Source organism: Hylobates moloch, unplaced genomic scaffold (genome assembly GCF_009828535.3).
Source record: "Hylobates moloch isolate HMO894 unplaced genomic scaffold, HMol_V3 SCAFFOLD_1, whole genome shotgun sequence".
NCBI classification, from domain to species: domain Eukaryota; kingdom Metazoa; phylum Chordata; class Mammalia; order Primates; family Hylobatidae; genus Hylobates; species Hylobates moloch.
The window spans coordinates 130,675,908-130,696,644 of NW_026652276.1; the positions used below are offsets into that span (position 1 = coordinate 130,675,908).

The 20,737-nt window shown below is 38.3% G+C and overlaps 2 protein-coding genes across 3 annotated transcripts in view; both read left to right on the plus strand.

Moving 5' to 3' along the window:
* Positions 1 to 20,737, plus strand: part of LOC116812531 (amphiphysin) — a 250,192-nt gene that overhangs the window by 185,458 nt on the left and 43,997 nt on the right. For both annotated transcript variants that reach the window (XM_032758283.2, XM_058445610.1), the window contains exons 12-15: positions 9,512 to 9,628; positions 13,358 to 13,381; positions 15,711 to 15,734; positions 18,577 to 18,609. In XM_032758283.2, the coding sequence (XP_032614174.1) occupies positions 9,512 to 9,628; positions 13,358 to 13,381; positions 15,711 to 15,734; positions 18,577 to 18,609 (198 nt within the window). The remainder of the gene's footprint in view (positions 1 to 9,511; positions 9,629 to 13,357; positions 13,382 to 15,710; positions 15,735 to 18,576; positions 18,610 to 20,737) is intronic.
* Positions 15,761 to 18,548, plus strand: LOC116812532 (uncharacterized). Its single transcript, XM_032758285.2, has one exon. It carries the CDS (start codon positions 15,779 to 15,781, stop codon positions 17,753 to 17,755), a length of 1,977 nt encoding a protein of 658 aa, XP_032614176.1. The 5' UTR covers positions 15,761 to 15,778; the 3' UTR covers positions 17,756 to 18,548.

Consider the following 20,737-nt stretch of genomic DNA (forward strand, 5'->3'; position numbering starts at 1 on the left):
TTTTCTTGAGTGAGATTTTCGTATTTGTAGTTTGTGTTTCTCATGAAATCTGTCCATTTCATCTAAGTTGTCAAATGTGTTTGGAATAAAGTGGTTCATCATATTTCTTTATTATTATTTTTTGATATCTCTAGTATCTATGATGATGCTCCCCTCTCTCATTTCTGATATTGGTAATCTGCATCCTTGTTCTGTCTCTCTCTTTTTTACCCCAATTAGACTGGCTAAATGTTGATTAATTTTATTGATCATCTCAAATAACTAGCTTGTGGTCTTATTGATTCTCTCTTTTTCTTGTTCTCACTCTGTCTTTTGTTTTCTGTTTCACTGATTTCCACTCTAATCTGTATAATTTCTAGTTTCTACTTTGGGTTTTATTGCTCTGTTTCTGTTTTTTTCTAGTATTCCAGGTAAAAAGAAGGTGAGAGGTTAATAATTTCAGACCCTTTTGTTTTCCTATATGGGAGTTTAGTGCTATAAATTTTCCTGTAAGTACTGCTTTAGCAGCATCCCATACATTTTGATATATTGTTTTCATTTCCATTCAGGTTTCCAATTTCCACTTTGATTTCTTTTTTGACTCATTAGGTATTTAGAAGACTATTATTTGTGGATTTTGCAGAGATCATTCTGGATGATTAAAATATTTGTGGATTTTCTAGAGACCATTCTGTTAACAATTTCCAATTTAATTCCAGTGTAGTCAGAGACCATACTTTATGTGGCTTGAATGTTTTTAAATTAGTTGAAGGCAGAAGTGATTCAGTGACAGTTTTTTCCAGCTGGGACACATGGGGTCTTAAAACAGAAGACAGACTACCAGGGAGAGGAAGAAGGCTGTATCTCACTTGATGAGGCCACTAGGACAAGAGTGGACTGAGTAAGCATATGGCAGCCACCTTCATGATGTACTATTTAAAAGGGCAAGTTTTTATTAAACTTTTATTTTAAGTTCAGGGGTACAAGTGCAGGTTTGTTACAGAAGATAAACTTGTGTCATGGGCGTTTGTTGTACAGATCATTTCCTCACCCAAGTATTAAGCCTAGTACCCATTAACTATTTTTTCTGATCCTCTCCCTTCTCCTATCTTCCACTTCCAATGGGCCCCTGTGTGTGTTGTTTCCCTCTATGTGTCCATGTGTTCTCAACCTTTAGCTCTCACTTGTGAGAACATGTGGTATTTGGTTTTCTGTTCCTGTGTTAGTTTGCTAAGGATAATGGCCTCCAGCTCCATCCATGTCCCTGCAAAGGATATGATCTTATTCTTTTTATGGCTGCATAGTATTCCACGTTGTGGGTGTGTGTGTATATATATATATATATATATATATAAAATTTTCTTTACCCAGACTTTCTCATATATATATAATTTTCTTTACCCAGGCTTTCATTGATAGGTAGTTAAGTGATTCCATGTCTTTGCTGTTGTGAATATTGCTGCGATGAACACATGCATGCATGTGTCTTTATAATAGAGTTATACTGGGAACTTTAGCATTGTCTCTGGTGTCTGTGCAAGAAGGAGGTTCCATTTTGTTTATTTGTTCATTTGTTTGATTGTTTTTGGTAATAAAATCTCAGATAAGGCCTTTAAAAAAGAATTAGTTGAGACCTATTTAATGACCCAGAATACTGCTTATCATGTTACATTTCCATGTACACTTGAAAAGAGTATGTATTCTCCTGTTGTTGGATAGAATGTTATAAATGTAAATTAGGTCAAATGTAGTCATAGTGTTATCTAAATCTTTTATACCATTGCTCATTTTCTCTCCATTTGTTCTTTCTTTTTTTTAAATTGTACTTTAAGTTTTAGGGTACATGTGCACAATGTGCAGGTTTGTTACATATGTATCCATGTGCCATGTTGGTGTGCTGCACCCATTAACTCGTCATTTAGCATTAGGTGTATCTCCTAATGCTATCCTTCCCCCCTACCCCCACCGCACAACAGTCCCCGGAGTGTGATGTTCCCCTTCCTGTGTCCATGTGTTCTCATTGTTCAATTCCCACCTATGAGTGAGAACATGTGGTGTTTGGTTTTTTGACCTTGCGATAATTTACTGAGAATGATTTCCAGTTTCATCCATGTCCCCACAAAGGACACGAACTCATCATTTTTTATGACTGCATAGTATTCTATGGTGTATATGTGCCACATTTTCTTAATCCAGTCTATCGTTGTTGGACATTTGGGTTGGTTCCAAGTCTTTGCTATTGTGAATAGTGCCACAATAAACATACGTGTGCATGTGTCTTTATAGCAGCATGATTTATAGTCCTTTGGGTATATAGCCAGTAATGGGATGGCTGGGTCAAATGGTATTTCTAGTTCTAGATCCCTGAGGAATCGCCACACTGACTTCCACAATGGTTGAACTAGTTTACAGTCCCACCAACAGTGTAAAAGTGTTCCTATTTCTCCACATCCTCTCCAGCACCTGTTGTTTCCTGACTTTTTAATGATGGCCATTCTAACTGGTGTGAGATGGTATCTCATTGTGGTTTTGATTTGCATTTCTCTGATGGCCAGTGATGATGAGCATCTTTTCATGTGTTTTTTGGCTGCATAAATGTCTTCTTTTGAGAAGTGTCTGTTCATGTCCTTCGCCCACTTTTTGATGGGGTTGTTTGTTTCTTTCTTGTAAATTTGTTTGAGTTCATCGTAGATTCTGGATATTAGCCCTTTATCAGATGAGTAGCTTGCGAAAATTTTCTCCCATTTTGTAGGTTGCCTGTTCACTCTGATGGTAGTTTCTTCTGCTGTGCAGAAGCTCTTTAGTTTAATTAGATCCCATTTGTCAATTTTGGCTTTTGTTGCCATTGCTTTTGGTGTTTTAGACATGAAGTCCTTGCCCATGCCTATGTCCTGAATGGTAATGCCTAGGTTTTCTTCTAGGGTTTTTATGGTTTTAGGTCTAACATGTAAGTGTTTAATCCATCTTGAATTAATTTTTGTATAAGGTACAAGGAAGGGATCCAGTTTCAGCTTTCTACATATGGCTAGCCAGTTTTCCCAACACCATTTTTTAAACAGGGAATCCTTTCTCCATTGCTTGTTTTTCTCAGGTTTGTCAAAGATCAGATAGTTGTAGATATGTGGTGTTATTTCGGAGGGCTCTGTTCTGTTCCATTGATCTATATCTCTGTTTTGGTACCAGTACCATGCTGTTTTGGTTACTGTAGGCTTGTAGTATAGTTTGAAGTCAGGTAGCATGATGCCTCCAGCTTTGTTCTTTTGGCTTAGGATTGACTTGGCGATGTGGGCTCTTTTTTGGTTCCATATGAACTTTAAAGTACTTTTTTCCAATTCTGTGAAGAAAGTCATTGGTAGCTTGATGGGGATGGCATTGAATCTGTAAATTATCTTGGGCAGTATGGCCATTTTCACGTTATTGATTCTTCCAACCCATGAGCATGGAATGTTCTTCCATTTGTTTGTATCCTCTTTTATTTCACTGAGCAGTGATTTGTAGTTCTCCTTGAAGAGGTCCTTCACATCCCTTGTAAGTTGGATTCCTAGGTATTTTATTCTCTTTGAAGCAATTGTGAATGGGAGTTCACTCATGATTTGGCTCTCTGTTTGTCTGTTATTGGTGTATAAGAATGCTTGTGATTTTTGTACATTGATTTTGTATCCTGAGACTTTGCTGAAGTTGCTTATCAGCTTAAGGAGATTTTGGGCTGAGACGATGGGGTTTTCTAGATATACAATCATGTCATCTGCAAACAGGGACAATTTGACTTCCTCTTTTCCTAATTGAATATCTTTTATTTCCTTCTCCTGCCTAATTGCCCTGGCCAGAACTTCCAACACTATGTTGAATAGGAGTGGTGAGAGAGGGCATCCCTGTCTTGTGCCAGTTTTCAAAGGGAATGCTTCTAGTTTTTGCCCATTCAGTATGATATTGGCTGTGGGTTTGTCATAGATAGCTCTTATCATTTTGAGATACGTCCCATCAATACCTAATTTATTGAGAGTTTTTAGCGTGAAGGGTTGTTGAATTTTGTCAAAGGACTCTTCTGCATCTATTGAGATAATCATGTGGTTTTTGTCTTTGGTTCTGTTTATATGCTGGATTACATTTATTGATTTGTGTATGTTGAACCAGCCTTGCATCCCAGGGATGAAGCCCACTTGATCATGGTGGATAAGCTTTTTGATGTGCTGCAGGATTTGGTTTGCCAGTATTTTATTGAGGATTTTTGCATCAATGTTCCTCAAGGATATTGGTCTAAAATTCTCTTTTTTGGTTGTGTCTCTGCCCGGCTTTGGTATCAGGATGATGCTGGCCTCATAAAATGAGTTAGGGAGGATTCCCTCTTTTTCGATCGATTAGAATAGTTTCAGAAGGAATGGTACCAGTTCCTCCTTGTGCCTCTGGTAGAATTCGGCTGTGAATCCATCTGGTCCTGGACTCTTTTGGTTGGTAAGCTATTGATTATTGCCACAATTTCAGAGCCTGTTATTGGTCTATTCAGAGATTCAACTTCTTCCTGGTTTAGTCTTGCGAGGGTGTATGTGTCGAGGGATTTATCCATTTCTTCTAGATTTTCTAGTTTCTTTGCGTAGAGGTGTTTGTAGTATTCTCTGATGGTAGTTTGTATTTCTGTGGGATCGGTGGTGATATCCCCTTTATCATTTTTTATTGCATCTATTTGATTCTTCTCTCTTTTCTTTATTAGTCTTGGTAGCGGTCTATCAATTTTGTTGATCTTTTCAAAAAACCAGCTCCTGGATTCATTAATTTTTTGAAGGGTTTTTTGTGTCTCTATCTCCTTCAGTTCTGCTCTGATCTTAGTTATTTCTTGCCTTCTGCTAGCTTTTGAATGTGTTTGCTCTTGCTTCTCTAGTTCTTTTAATTGTGATGTTAGGGTGTCAATTTTAGATCTTTCCTGCTTTCTCTTGTGGGCATTTAGTGCTATAAATTTCCCTCTACACACTGCTTTAAATGTGTCCCAGAGATTCTGGTATGTTGTGTCTTTGTTCTCTTTGGTTTCAAAGAACATCTTTATTTCTGCCTTCATTTCGTTATGTACCCAGTAGTCATTCAGGAGCAGATTGTTCAGTTTCCATGTAGTTGAGCAGTTTTGAGTGAGTTTCTTAATCCTGAGTTCTAGTTTGATTGCACTGTGGTCTGAGAGACAGTTTGTTATAATTTCTGTTCTTTTACATTTGCTGAGGAGAGCTTTACTTCCAACTATGTGGTCAATTTTGGAATAGGTGTGGTGTGTTCTTTCAATTATTGAAAGAGGAGTATTGAAGTCTTTCCTATAAAAGTATGTGTGCTTTTTTATTTTTCTTTACAGCTCTCTTGGTTTTTGCTTTATGTTGAAGCTCGGTAATTGAGTGCATAAATGTTTAGGCAATGATTCTCTTTATCCCTGATAATATTCTTTGATTTGAAATCTACTTTTTTTATTTTTAATGTAATTACTACAGCTTTCTTTTGGTTATATTGACATGGTGTATCCTTTATATCCTTTTACTTTGAACCTATTTATGTCTACATATTTCAGTTTAGTTTCTTATAGACAGGATCTAGTTGTGTCTTGCTTTTTTGTACAATTAGATAATCTCTGCCTTTTAATTGCATGTTTTAGACTATTTTCATTTAAGGTTATTATTCATATGGGGAAGTTTAAATCTAGCACATTTATCGCTTGTTTTCCATTGTCTCGCTGTTCATTTAACCCTTCTTTTTCTGCTTTCTTTTGTATTAATTGAACATTTTTTATTCCCTTTAATTTTCTTTATTTACTTATTAGTTATAACATTGTTTTGTCATTTTAGTGGTTATTTTAGGGTTTTAGTATACATTTTAATTTATCACAGTCTAACTTTCAATTATATAATGTCATTTAAGGTACAGTGTAAAAATCTAATAATAATGCACTCTCATTTTCCCACTTCTGTTTTTTGTGCAATTTTATCATGGATTTTATTTTATCTACATTATAAACTTCACATTGCTTTGTTATTATTTTTGTATAAGCAGCCAATTATCTTTTTAAAAGATTTAAATAATAAAAACTCACATATAGTTACCTAGGCAGTTACTATTTCTGGTTCTCCTCCTTTGTGTAGATGCATAGCTCTATCTGTTATCATTTTCCCTTGCCTGAAAGATATCTTCCACGTTAGTTGTAGTGTGTATATGAGGGTGATGTATTCTTTCTGATTTTGTTTGTCTGAAAATCTTCATTGAATTTTTATTTTAAAAAATATTTTTGAGAGGCATATAATTGTAAGTTGACAGTTTCTTTTTCTCTGTACTTTGCCTCACTGTCTTTTTGCTTTATTATTTCTGGTGAGAAATCTGCTGCTACCTTCATGTTGTTCCTCTGTTAGTGAAATGTCTTCTTTTCTCTGGTTCTTTTTATGAATTTATCTTTAACACTGATTAGAAAATTAGATTATGATTGGTCCACATGTGCTTCATGTGTCTCTCATTCTTTTTGGACTAGCAGCTATGCAAGGCTGTACTTTTCATGGTGAATGGCGGAACGCAAACCAACCGACCAAACATGCAAGCACATTTCCAGCCTTTGTTTGCATTACATTAAGTAATATCATTAGCTAAAGCATGACATATGGTCAACTCCACGTAAGGGATGGGGAAGTAAAATCCATCTATCACAAAGCCACGGCAAGGCTAGGCATACAGATTATGTTCAAGTTGCACATCTGCACTAGAAGAGGTCCGGTACCTTACTAATAAACTTAGATGTCCCAAGTAGAAGACACCTCATGAAACATAGCACAGATTATTATAATTGGCAATGTTTTCCTAGTGGAAGATTTTCCCCCACTGTGGTTTCCACAGCTGGTCTCCTTTCTTAGGAGCACATTCCAAGTCACCCCTTGTAGATTTCTGACGGTAAAGCAGTACTTATGATCAAGTTCCCAAAAAGCTAAGAATGTTGAGACCATACCATATGTACTCTAATTGTGATGAAGGTGTACAGGATTCATTTGTCTTGTTAAGGAAAATTACTCTTTACTGCGTTTCAACATGTAGTGACAGAGTTGTGAGTACATTCCTGCCCTTTTAAAAAGGAATACTATGTTATGTAAGCAGGCAAAATCCTTTCGCTATTTTTGTAGCTTTACCAGAATATTCTTTGACATGAGTACCTTAAGGGATAATTCTCAAGAAGCTCAATTAATTGGCCAGGGAGAGACAGCTAGCAAGTGGTAAAATTGGGGTATGAACACAGATTGATCTCAATCGAAGTCTGAGCATAGCCCATTATAGTCTGATGCCTCATTTCATCCTTCATCTCTAAATTCCCATTTGAGCTTCCTTAAGGGGATTCATTAGGCTTAAAAGGAAATAATGAATATATTCACATGACCTAAAATTTTATGGAGAACTTGCAGAACTTTGAGAATTCCTCTGCAGATTCTTGGGGTCCCTAATTGAGAACCTTGGGTCTGGGGCATCAGTGACAGCCTGGCAGGCATTGGATTCAGAGGCACCAACTGCAGTCTTACCTCTGCTACATGGCAGCTAGAGGCCATGACAGTAGATCACCATTCAGCCAATTCTCTTCATTCTCCCAACTGGAGACTTGCTGCCATCTCTCCCTCAATTTTTTGTAAGGATTATATTTGAAAAGGCAGGTACAATGCAGTTTGGAGAACATGGCAAGATAAATGCTTTAAAGGCAATAAAGTGTTGTCAACATTAGACTGCACCAAAGTGTGTTAACATGAGGTAATGTCCATACGTGTAAAGTTCTTCGAACAGTGCCTGTCATACTCCAAGTATAATATGTTTACTAAATTTTAAAAATATAACTTTTACCTACATAAAAGTTTATGCAGGTTTTGAATAGGGAATCGGTTGATAGTTTTGTGATTGTAATTAGTAAAGAAAGTAGAGCTCTCAGAAGGGCATTATCCTTGTGAAATTTTTAAAAAGTATATATGGGGAGTTACTATGCTGCAAAATAGAAAATGCAAGGCTAATAGCATGACATATTAGCAGCTTTCTTCTGCAATGAGTCGGATATGCTAAGGAAAGTATTTAGGTTATACCACCTCGCTTTTCTTTATTTTTATTTTTTTTTTATTTTTTGGGGGGAATGGAGCCTCACTCTGTCACCCAGGCTGGAGTGCAGTGGCGCGATCTCAGCTCACTGCAACCTTCGCCTCCTAGGTTCAAGCGATTCTCCTGCCTCAGCCTCCCAAGTAGCTGGGACTACAGTCACGCACCACCATGCCCAACTAATTTTTCTTTCTTTTTTTTTTTTTTTTTTTTTTTTGTATTTTTAGTAGAGACAGGGTTTCACCATGTTAGCCAGGATGGTCTCGATCTCTTGACCTCCTGATCCACCCACCTTGGCCTCCCAAAGTGCTGGGATTACAGGCATGAGCCACCGTGTCTAGCCCTCACTTTTCATACATTTCTCCGTTTTTAATGTCTGTGATGAATATTAATTAAAATAACTCCTGTTCTTCAAAAATCTGTCTCCAAAAATCTGTTTTTATATATACTTTACCCATTGGTTTGACGTTTCAATTTCTAGGCAACAAAGTTTTTTTAAAAAGAATTTTATATTGAATGCTAAACACATGTAATTTAAATTGTATGAAAACTGACCCAGACTCCCTTTTCTGTGATGTACTTTATGGGACTTTGTCTTAGCCTGTCCCTTTACTGTGTAACTTGAGCCTGGGTTATGCCGACTTCAAGCCCACATTGTTTTCATGTATTATGATACCACAAATAAATGAACAAATGATAATGTTTAGTATTATAGATTTTTTTTGTATTATCAAAGCAGGACTTTCTTCCTGTGTCTTATTTGGCTTACCTTCTTTCTAATCCAAAAATATTATTAATGGGAGCTCATTTTGCAGCAAATGTTGGGAGGCATGGCTGTCTGTCTCCTCTCTCCCTTCCGTTCACCCTCACTCATACACATACACAATTGAAACTAACAATGCTATGGATGAAGACTGGATCAAATAATAACTAAATCAAGGGGTAGGGTGCCAGTGAGGGAATGAGGCCATTGGGATGTGGTCAGCAGTACACAATGGCACCTTCCTTTTAAAATGTTGGCTTCCCAGAAGAACATCAGCAGTATTGCTGTAATGAATCCAGATCTTGGCCCATTTTATCAATTGGGTCATCTGTAATTTCTTGATCCGAGTTCTCTGAGCTGACAGAGGAGACTCCTTGCATCTTGGTACATTAGGATACATCCTTGGAACATTGTCTCTGTTGACTGGACTTGGAGTTAGACAAAGGACAAGAGCTAGAGCCTGGGACACATTCCAGGGTAACTTAGGTTATACTTGGCCAGAGTTAAGCTATTTCCTTCTCACTGCATTTAGCTGAGTGACTGGGCGCATATGGGTGAGCCACCATGCTTATAAAAGTGTGTTTTGGGGATGCCCAATAATAATATTAGAGAGAGTACACATGGGCTATATCATGGTCTTATCAGATTCAAGCTAATACATGTTTTATTTTGTTTTGTTATTTGTTTTAACAGAATGAAGTTCCTGAGGTGAAGAAAGAGGAGACTTTGCTGGATCTGGACTTTGATCCTTTCAAGCCTGAGGTGACACCAGCAGGTTCTGCTGGAGTGACCCACTCACCCATGTCTCAGGTATCAGGTGCTTTTTGGATATTTGGAGATATTTCATAAACCTCAATAAGCTCAGTGTGGTAACCAATGATCCCTATACCTTTCATGACTACTATCTATTTTTATTTTTGGTTGACAGATATTTCCTAATAGGAAAGAGAGGTAGAAAGGGGACCTTATCGATATCAGTTATTCTAAGCCTCCCATGCCATCAGCTTTCTCTACCCATAGAGCTGGCATAACCATACATTCCTGTTTTCTCTCCCAGAGTAATTGTTACCAGTGCCCACTTTGCACTCAGAACTGTTCAGGTTTACAGGATACATTTTATGGCTTCCCTGGATGAAGCTCTTTCTTTTGGTTTCGGGTTTACTCTTCTTGCTGTTTTCTCTACTTCTCTTCCTCATACTTTGCAAGTTAAAGTGTGTTTGCAATGACCATGAGAGCATGCCCCAGCAGAAGCCGTTTTCAATGTTGATAGTTCTGAACTTGATGATGCTGTATTCATCCTCCACATTGAAGAAGCTCCCCTCCTGTGATCATGATTATGGTTTGATGGACAGGTGCCTTGCTTCCCCAAGCCTTTTTGCTCACCACTCCCTCACACTCCACATGTCTTCCTTCCTGATAGTTACTATCATTACATTCTCTGTCAGAGGATACTGGTGGTAGGTGCCATAATGACCTGTGGGTAGGTCCTCTGAAATATAGTTAGTTTACAACTTTCTATGCTAATAGAAGGAAGTTAACTCAAAATTTGACAAAACAGAAACTGTTTATATAAGTACTTTGCATATGGTTGGAGCCCCACATATGAATTTAGGCAAATCCAAAGTTGCTAGAGTATGCTTCAAATGAATTAGTGCAAGAATATCATAACATTCAACCTAGGAATTAAGACCTAGCTTGATTCCCTGGCCTTGAAGCCTTCTTGGTATATCACAGTAAACTGCTAGGGAATAAATAGCTCACTATGAACCTCAATAAATAAGGATTATGTCTATTTCCTGCTTTATTCTAGAATGTGACTGGGCTTCTAAAGGCTTTCCTGTTGTACAATATGAACAATAAATGTCTAAGGTGTTAATAAAGTAAGAAATTAATAGTCTAAACACTTCGCTTAAAGATGCTTTGCAAAAAAAAATGGGTCTCTTAGGTGAATGTTCCAAGAAGCCTCCTGTATTAACTCTCTTCTAGAAGATTCATGATGTGCATTAGAGTATTAAAGACTGAGAAGTTCTGCAATTAAAAAAAAGTTTATATTTGTTTAACTTAGAGTTTCCCAAATTTGTTTGACCACAGAAATCTATGTTAACTACACTTTTCTTAATATTCATTGGAATGTTCTCTAAAACAATATTTTGAGAAATGCTGAAGTATTGTCTGCAAGTTTGAGGGTTCCACCTTGATTACCAAGAAAAGTACAAAGTGAATGTACATATAATTGAGTATACTTCCTTCTCAGAGATCTCTCATTGTATAGACAGCCTGCAGAATTCACAGGATTTCCTCTGCCTTACTCTCCATGCTTCCTTTTTTTTTTCTTTGAGACGGAGTCTTACTCTGTTGCCCAGGCTGGAGGGCAGTGGTGCGATCTTGGCTCACTGCAAGCTTCGCGTCCTGGGTTCACGCCATTCTCCTCCCTCAGCCTCCCGAGTAGTTGGAACTACAGGTGCCCACCACCACGCCCAGCTAATTTTTTGTATTTTTAGTAGAGGTGGGGTTTCACCATGTTTGCCAGGATGGTCTCGATCTCCTGACCTCATGATCTGCCTGCCTCGGCCTCCCAAAGTGCTGGGATTACAGGCGTGAGCCACCATGCCCGGACCATGCTTTATTTCTTTTGTGGCAGATGCAAAGTTTCTGCAGTGGATGCTGGAATGATTAGTGGGTGAGATTTCATAGCATATCTGTCTACAAGTTTGAATCAGGAGAGAAACCTCTTTTATGTTAATTCATGATTACATTAATCCATAAATCATGAAACTGTGTGTGGCCTTATGACTAAGAGATTCTTCAAAATTAAACAAAAATTACCTTGGTTTAATCTTCAAAAGTCTTAGTTCTGAAGGACATCTATCACCGCAGTGAGGGCAAGCTGTGTGTGTCCCTGTGCTCTTCCTCAGGGCTAGGTAATAAAACCCTCTGCCCTCCTGGTGGCCATAACTGAGTCACTACACTATAGTTGTCCTGCAGTCCAGCTTTGATCATACTTCTCCTCTTTTGCTAAGAACAAAAGTCTTGACTGAATGACAAAAAAAGCATAGCACTGTTAGGTCTGCCTGGTTTCTTTCCTCTTCACTCAAAATGACCTCCTTTACCTATCACCTGACTCCATGTTTTCAAGTGATGTTCTTGCTGCTAGCAGAACACCTCATCTTGTGATCTCTGCAGTATCTGTGTGCACTAAAGCATCCTTTCATGATCCTGAGGATTGATAAACATGACATTTCATATTTCCTGCTTTCCTTTTAAAGAAAATACTGGTGATGTGTGCATTATACAGAGACATGTACTAGCTTTTATGATCTTCGATTCTTAAGGGGCTATGAAGCAATGAAATGAGAATCATCTAGATAATCAGAAAACATATATTAGATCCATGTACAAAAAACTGTGGCTTTCCGTGGAGCTGTTCTCTCCTGTCTTAATCGTCCTACAAGAAGATGCTAAGCAAGAGACCAGGCAGGCTGCATGGAGATGCAAGGCAGGCAATGCAGAGCGGTTAGAATGGGGCCCAACCAGGTGGGTGCATATCAGTTAGAACCACAGGGCCTGCTTTCTGTAATACAGAGCCCAAATGAGGCCTTTGCAATCTCAACTGGAAACCATCATATTTTTAAGGTAGGAATGCCAGGCTCTCTAATTTGCTGTTGACATTTAGTGATTCAAAATAAGTGCATAAACATGGATCCATTCTAGTCACAAAGACATGGGCATAACGGGATGTGGCTTTAGCAGCAATTCTCAATCATAAAGGAAATAAGAAAGAGAAGTTTCCCCTACTCCCTTCACCCATAGTGGAAGCCATTTGAACCATCTGGCCTCACTCCCCAGGATTCATAAGCTTTATAATTAAAATACCAGTAGTAAGTGTAATTCATTCATGTCTTAGAGGGTGCTCTGCCAATTTGTATGATTACCAATTCATTGAGCAGTGTGTTATCATCTAATTTAACATATTGAAGAACTATTTTTCTGGGGCTCATTTACCATCAAACTGGTCATCCTATATCTTCTTGAATGAGATGGGAAGGAAATAGCATTAGCAGTGATTAGGGCCTGCATTTCCTCAAAGATGCGATAAGCTCTAATATTTGGACACCTTGTTTACTTCATTTTAATGAGGTGTGTGTGTGTGTGTGTGTGTGTGTGTATTAAAGTAACCTCATTCGTGTTTCAAATATAGTTTTCTACTCACATAGTGAAAGTTGAGATTGATTAGTCCTGTGCTATCCAAAGCTAAGTGCCATTTAAGCTTATATTAAGTATAATACAATTATGTAAAATTTAAAATGTGGTTTTGTTACCCTAGCACATTTCAAGTGCTCAATAGCCACATGTGACTGGTGGCTGCCATACTGAATAAGCACAGATATGGATCATTTCCTTCACCAAAAAAGTTCTATTGAACAGTACTGTACAAAATGCTTAAAAAATGCTTATGATTTCAAGAACTTTTGTCACCTCAGCATTTTTTTATGTTTTGGATTTGTATAACTAACAGTATTTTTGTTTATTTGCTTTCAGACATTGCCCTGGGACCTATGGACGGTAAGCCACTAATAACTCTGTTTTCATGTATCTTGATCCCCAGAAATTTGGAAACCTTGTTATATTTTATTTCATTTGCAACAGAAAGAAGACTCATACATTTAATGATGGTGTAGTCCCCTAGAATGATCATTAGGCCACTGAAAGTCTTGAGCATTATCAGAACCTGAAGATGATGGTGAAGGAAGAGTACAGTGGACCAGACTCCTGGGTGGATAATGGTCAATAATTTGAATAATGATCAAGAATTTGGCCCTTTGTTTCTTTGTGTGGTGGTTGGTGGCAAAAGGAGCTGTTGCAGTGAAGGACACACACACTTAAATAGAAGACAAGGAAAGTGTGAATGAGAAAATGGAAGAGATGGGCTACTTGGCACATGGAACCATTTTTAAAAAAATTATTATATTCAATGAAGCTTGGGTTAATAAGAACTTGAGTTTTAGAGCCAGATAGCCCTGGATTTTAGTCCAAACTCTACTACTCATAACCTTGAGACTTTGAGCAATTTCTTTTTTTTTTTTTTTTTTTTTAAGACGGAGTCTTGCTGTTTCACTGAGTGCTGGAGTGCAATGGCGCTGTCTCGGCTCACTGCAAGCTCCGCCTCCCGGGTTCACGCCATTCTCCTGCCTCAGCCTCCTGAGTAGCTGGGACTACAGGCGCCCGCCACTGCGCCCGGCTAATTTTTTGTATTTTTAGTAGAGACGGGGTTTCACCATGTTAGCGAGGATGGTCTTGATCTCCTGACATTGTGATCCGCCCGCCTCGGCCTCCCAAAGTGCTGGGATTACAGACGTGAGCCACCATGGCCGGCCTGAGCAATTTCTAAAACTCTCTAAGCATCATTTTTTTCTCATTTATAAAATAAGGGTAACGATGCCTACCTCAGAAGGTTGTGTGAAGTTTAAATAAGATAATTGTAGAGTATGTAGCATGGTGTCTGGTATGTATCAATAAAAGGTAGATATTATTACTGATGTTTTTTCAGCTAATCTGATGTGTAAGGATAACTACTCCATAATTTAGACTTGGGAAAGTGTCATAAACAGAGCTTTGTGGTGGTCTCATTGGTGCTGTGAAATTAAGTGATTGGTCACACACCTCTACAGCCTCATATCCCTTGGAGCAGGGTCTTTGTTTTAGAAAAGCCCTGGTGATGTGGTCTTAAGAACCCAGCTTAAGTTGTATGTTTTCTTCTTTTATTGTGAGGCAGAAAAAGGAAAGTTCTATAGATCTAGCTATTCATGGGCAATGCCACTTCTGAACTGACATTGCCACTTTCTTTCTCCCTTCAAAACAAAAAGATATCTGTCCCTTCCTTCTGCAGTTGCAGGGCTCATACTGCACTCTTTAAGATCCTTGGAGCATCAAGGAAAGTGCTCAAGAAGAGAGATTAAAAATGTCTATTGAAACCACCAATGACTAAGTTATATCTTTTCTAGTGAAAAGTTTTACTCATATATTCACAAAAAGGCATGCATGGATTGATGTTTGAGTCATTTGAATTCTAACATCAAGTCTGTGTTAATTTCCTTGGAGATTAAAAAGACAATGCTATTTTTTGTTATTCCAATATTTTATATCTTTAGTGGAACTGTAACACATTTTCCTTCTCTAGCTGGGAGGGTATGGAGAGGATGAAGATATCATCTAGAAAGAGCTTTTGAACATTTCAGAGGACAAACTTGCTAGGAACGGTAGAGATAACAAGAATGCAAAACAACAGCTTTCTGAACATAATTGCTCACAGCTATTAATTTTCTCAACTTCGCAAGATTTTTTTGTTATGTGGAGAAAATGGCTGCTAATTTGGGGGAATGACATCAAGAGAACTCTGCAGGCAGTCAGACTGGTTAATATCAGACCATTCTCCATCTAAACACCCACCTCAACGACAAAGCCAAGTATAGGATGAGTTTGGGGAATATTTTCTTCTGATACTGGGTCAGAGTGTGTGCTACTGTGTAACTTCTTGACCTCTAGTGCTTGATCTTATTCCGATGTTCTCAAACTTGCTTATGTGTTTGAAACTTCACATTTCAGAGTCTGCTAAAGCAGAAGTCATGTACTAGCCATAAAACATCCTTGTTGATGCTAGCAAATGAAAGAGGCTTTCTTTGTGTTTCAGTTGTGCCTTTTCTACACAGTTGTGGTCTTAAACAATTTTGGAACAAAAATCATTCCTATCACAAAACCAGTTGTAAAATTTGTTCCTAAACCAGTAAAAGCTATAGCCTTCAGCAGAGTGTTGACTCTAGACAGGGTAGGATTTTATTGTGTTGGTGAATTTTCTTCTCTTGCCTTATTGTTACTATTTTCTTTACCCATACAGACAAGCACTGATTTGGTACAGCCGGTAGGTAAATATCCAGAACATTCTGGATTTTTTTGGTATTTGATATGCATTACATACATAGTATATTTTCTAGAATGAACTGTTTCCCCATGGCATTGCTAGTCATAGATTTAAACCTTAAGCCAATGAATGTAATCACTTTCCTGTTTGGTTTTACTGGTGCTACTTTCCTGAAGAGCTTTGTGTTTCTCATCAAACCTTACCATGATCTGTCTCATCTTTTGTTTTTGTTTTTTTCCTTTGCTCTTCTGCATACTTTAAAGACTGACTCTTCAGAAAGTCTTTCCTTGTGTAACCTGATCATGGAGGAAACTCCAGACAGTGGGTTGGCCGAAGAAATTCAAAGATCTCAAAATGATATAGGTGCATTTACTTGGGGCCCTGACTTTAGTACAGACAGGGTCAGCCAAGAAATTACCTCAGGTGGGTTTGGAGAAGACTCTGCATGTCTCTCCGAAGCAGAGCAAGACATAAGATTATCCACCAGACTGCTTTCGTCTGCTGACTGGCCCACTGTAGCTGAACAGGGTGAGCATGCCCCGGGGCCAACCTTTCCAGGTGGAAATGAACAACTGCCCCCAGAGCCTGTGCCCGAGGATGGAGTTGCCATTGCTGCTTGTGTGGAGATGGAGCAGCCGTATGACCCACTTGACTCAGACATGCCAGCCATGGACACAGCTGACCTGTTCAAAGAAAGTCATGAAGATGTGAAGAAGTCAGATGACGAGGAAGAGAAACAGAAGATAGAAGATTCTCTGTGGGCAGGTGTGGAGGCATGTCAAAAGGTAGACACTGGAGCTATTGATATCAAGACACTAGAAGGTACAGAGGAATTTGAAGAGAAAGCATGTGAAAGGACAGGAAACAGAGTGGTAGATCTTCTTAATACCATAGGAAAGGAAGACCATAAGACCTTAAAAATTAATGATGTGGAAACTAGAAAAGATCTAAGAGCAGGGTATAAGGAAAGTACATACACCAATGAAAATTATTTTGAGAAAACTGACCTATTAGAAAAGGACATGGAAGGAGGAGATATGGCAAAAGAACTTAGTGACAGAGACCAAGGTCTACATGATGGAATTCAAAAGATAATCAATAATTGTGGAATGACAGAAGGCTTTGGAGCCAAACCTGCCAATCACCCAGATATCTTGAATCCATCTCTCCAGACCTACTCTGTATCTAATATTGAAGATGGCAGCCCTAAGGGATGGGATTTGACTAGAAAAGACATAAAGAAAAATGCGATAGACACTCCCAACCATGATATGGTATTTTACTCAGCACAAGACAGTACAGATGCTGAAGAAATTCAGTGTGAGACTGTGTTAAATGCTCTTGTAGGTGACAGGGATAAAAATCAGGCTGTTTTATCAGAAGAGGCTCAGTCTAGGACTGACTTTAATTATTCTCTAGGAAGAGATGCAAACAGAAGAGATCTATGTTCATGTAAGGCAGAAAGGTCACTAATAGAAGGGTCTGAAAGAACAGTAAATGAGAACTGTAGTCATACTGTTAACTTGCCAAGAATTGCAGAGATAGACTCTTGGGGAACAGATCCAGGTCAAATCTGGCAGCCAAGCTTGGATTCAGCGATGAATAATTTGGATATAACAGGATTCTCTGGTATGCCAAATGGCCAAGCAAGTGGATTTGCCAATTGTCTGGATTCTATTAACCACTGGCCTATCAGAGATACAGAAGGCTTAGATAATAGCTGGACACATTTAGATGTAGTTGAGCACAAGGAAGAACTGGAGGTGGACTTACTAGCAGGTGATTGTAAGGAACAAGCCATTGCTAGCTGCTGGGAACAAAGCCAGGAGATAGCGAGACCATTGATTTTGGGGACCTCCTGGAATGCTAGCACTGAGAGTTCTGCTAGTTCCCGAGACCAGGACATCAACAACTCAGATTTATCTGAAGATGAAATTGCTAACCAGAGATATGGATTGTTGTACCAAGAAATAGAGGCTGACAAAGACGAGGTACTTACCCTGGTCTGTAGCATAGACTAGCCAAAGACTTCCGTAGGTTCTGTTTTTCCTCATGTCTCACCTACTTCATTATCCATCACTATCTTCTAGGAGGCCTGATCTCTCTAACAGATTGTCATGTACTTCTTGAAATCTGTGCAAACCAAACACAAATAGGTTGACCAAAAAAAAAAAAAAAAAAGCAGCATCAACAACAACAACAACAACAAAAACCCAACAACATAGACACATACACACAAAGCAGAATGATTGTGTTGGGAATTAATGCAGTCTATGTTACCATCTCATTTACTAAGTTTATTCTCCCTACTTTCACTTTTACTATGCAGATACTAAAAATGTGCTAAACCAAGAGCAGCACAGATTAATTTACTGTTCCTGAAGTGGTTCCGCTCCAAAAAGAACACATGAAATGTTTCAACCCAGGCCCACTGAAACTGTAACATACCATAATTGCTGTTCATCAAAATTATGCATTGTAGAAACACTGGAAAAGTTTCTTCCAGATTCTATCAATGGCCTGAAAAACAAGCAACTTAACTCCTAATGGCCCTTTTCTGGAATCATCTTTTCATTATAGAGAAAGTGGGTTTTGATTGGCACCAAACAATAATGCAGCAGCAATAATTGTAAAATTAACTTTTCTTTTTTTTTTGTCAGCCTATTTAAAATCATACAGTGTGGCCTTTGCATTTCCTAAGTTCTTTCATGCACAGCAACCTTTGTATTATTTTAAAACTTGTGATAGTCTTTACTTTCCAACTTGTCTAATGGATATTTACTGGTCCTACAAAAATGATAATGAAAAATGATAACACAATCTGATTTTCGTTTCTGTTTAGGCTTCTGGTGGTTCATTTAATGGATTCACACAGGTAAGGAATCTATTTTCTTACAAGATCCATCTGCTGAGAATGATGCACATTTTTTTTCAATGTGGTTTGGTTCTCTGTGCCACTAGTATAGCATAATGATTAAGAACGTCAGCACAAAATTGGACCCCACTACTTACAGACTGAGTAATGGAAACAGAATAGTAGCAACATTGTATGATTATTGTGAAGATTAAATGAGATATGCAACAGAGTGTTTAGCCCAGCAGGCTAGCACACACTAAGTTCTCCCTGACTTTAGTTTAGCTTTTATTAATATGTTTAGCTATACCACGGGCTTCTACCTTCTACCAATTCCTCTACTAGAAATTAGAAGTTGTTCTGATCTGAGAGATGCACTGGATTCAGCTGTTCTAAAGAAGAGCTAGGATTGTTTTGAACTAATGAGGATGGATATTTAGAAAATGTGAGAGCGTTTTAGGAGCTTCCTTCTAGAGATTCCTGTAGGAGCCACACTGCACAGAGCCTTACCTCTTCAGCAGTTCTCCAGGAAGGAGCTGTTGGAAGATCAGAAACCATATGCTGGTTGTGTCCAATAAGGCAATATTTTTCTTGAGAGTCTGTGAAAGAGAAATCGCAAGATGAACTGTCCCATTAGGACAGTATATGTGTATGTCCCAACAGGTAGGCAGGTGTAACCTATGTAAAAGGCCGGCCACATGGCTGTCAGGCTCCTGGATCAGTTCTGACAACCTCTTCAGTGGAGACTTCAAACAGGCTTGTCTGTGATGCCTGCTTTGTCTCAAAATGTCAGACATGCAGTTTCTAATAATTTAGCATTTAGAATTCTCTAAATACGTATTCATAATATATTCATAAATAGAATTCTCTATTTAAAGGTTCCATTATTTTCCCATGTTACCTATAAAAAGATAAAAACCCACTGATATCCCCACATCCAAATACAGATACACAGAAACACAAAGTGAGATGTTAATGCATCTCTTCCATCTTCAGAAAATTCCTTTGAAAGGTTATCGTAGGCATTGTCATCAATTTCTCATTCTTTTCAGGTTTGTATTTCCATCAGACTTATTAATGCACATAATTTTAAAAGTAACAACTTTTATAAGGGCTTTTATTTTAAAACTTCAGACCATCATACACTCCCTTCATTTCTTGTTTCTTAGAGGTAAATAGTTTCACTTCCTTCAACAAATTCTCTGTTATAATGCTGCTTCTTGATTTCTAATGTATTATCTATTAACTCATCTCTCTGGAAGGTGAAGACTTAAAGTATTTTCCACCTCCTATCCACCCAATTCGCCCCCTCTTCTGCTTCCTGCCCTTCCTCTGATAGAGTTCCATCGGAGCCATCCAGGCAATCTGTGGTAATGTAATAGTGATGAAAATGCTATTAACAGCCAAGTCATGAATTTCACATTTTGTTTCATGCCAACTTTTTGTTTTCCTTTGTGGTAATAATTGTGGGTCTTATTTATTTGCCTTTTGATTGATATGCTTAGTTTTCTAGGTACTTATTGCATATTCAACCCCATATTCTGTAGTTACATCTCCTATTTTGCTGAAAACATTAGACATTTAGTCAGTTTCATCTTCTTGAAGAAATTGCCTATCTGTCCTCCTGGGCTGCTGTGGTCTGAACTGAGTACTTTATGACTGTGACTTGCTGTAGAGCTGTTCTCACTGGCTCTTCCATCCTGTTGATCATGGGGACCGTCTTCACCTCTCTCTCCTGTCCTTCCACTGTTTTCTGATGCAAGTTTCCTCATTTGTGGTTTAATCATTCATTTGGGTGGAGCACAACCTCCAGTAGCTTTCTGAAAGAAGTGTATACACAGACGGTGTATATTTGTGACCCTACACATCTGAACATGTCCTACGTATATATTAATATACTGGACTGCTAGTTTGGGTATTATATTCGAAGCTGTAAATCATTTTCCCTTAGAATTTTAAAGCCATTGCTCCACTCAATCCTACCACCTAGTGTTGCCTCCAAGAAACTGTCATTTTGATTCTTGATATTTTGTAAGAAACCTTCTTCCCTCTCCTCATTCTTTCTCTCTATCTCCCTCCTCCTACCTCTTTCATCTTCCTTTCCTCTCTTTCTCTCTGGAACTTTGTAGCATCTTCTTTTTACTTCAGT

Coding starts and splice junctions, on each gene's coding strand:
- LOC116812532 (XM_032758285.2), top strand. CDS start 15,779: ATGCATTACATACATAGTATATTTTCTAGAATGAACTGTTTCCCCATG.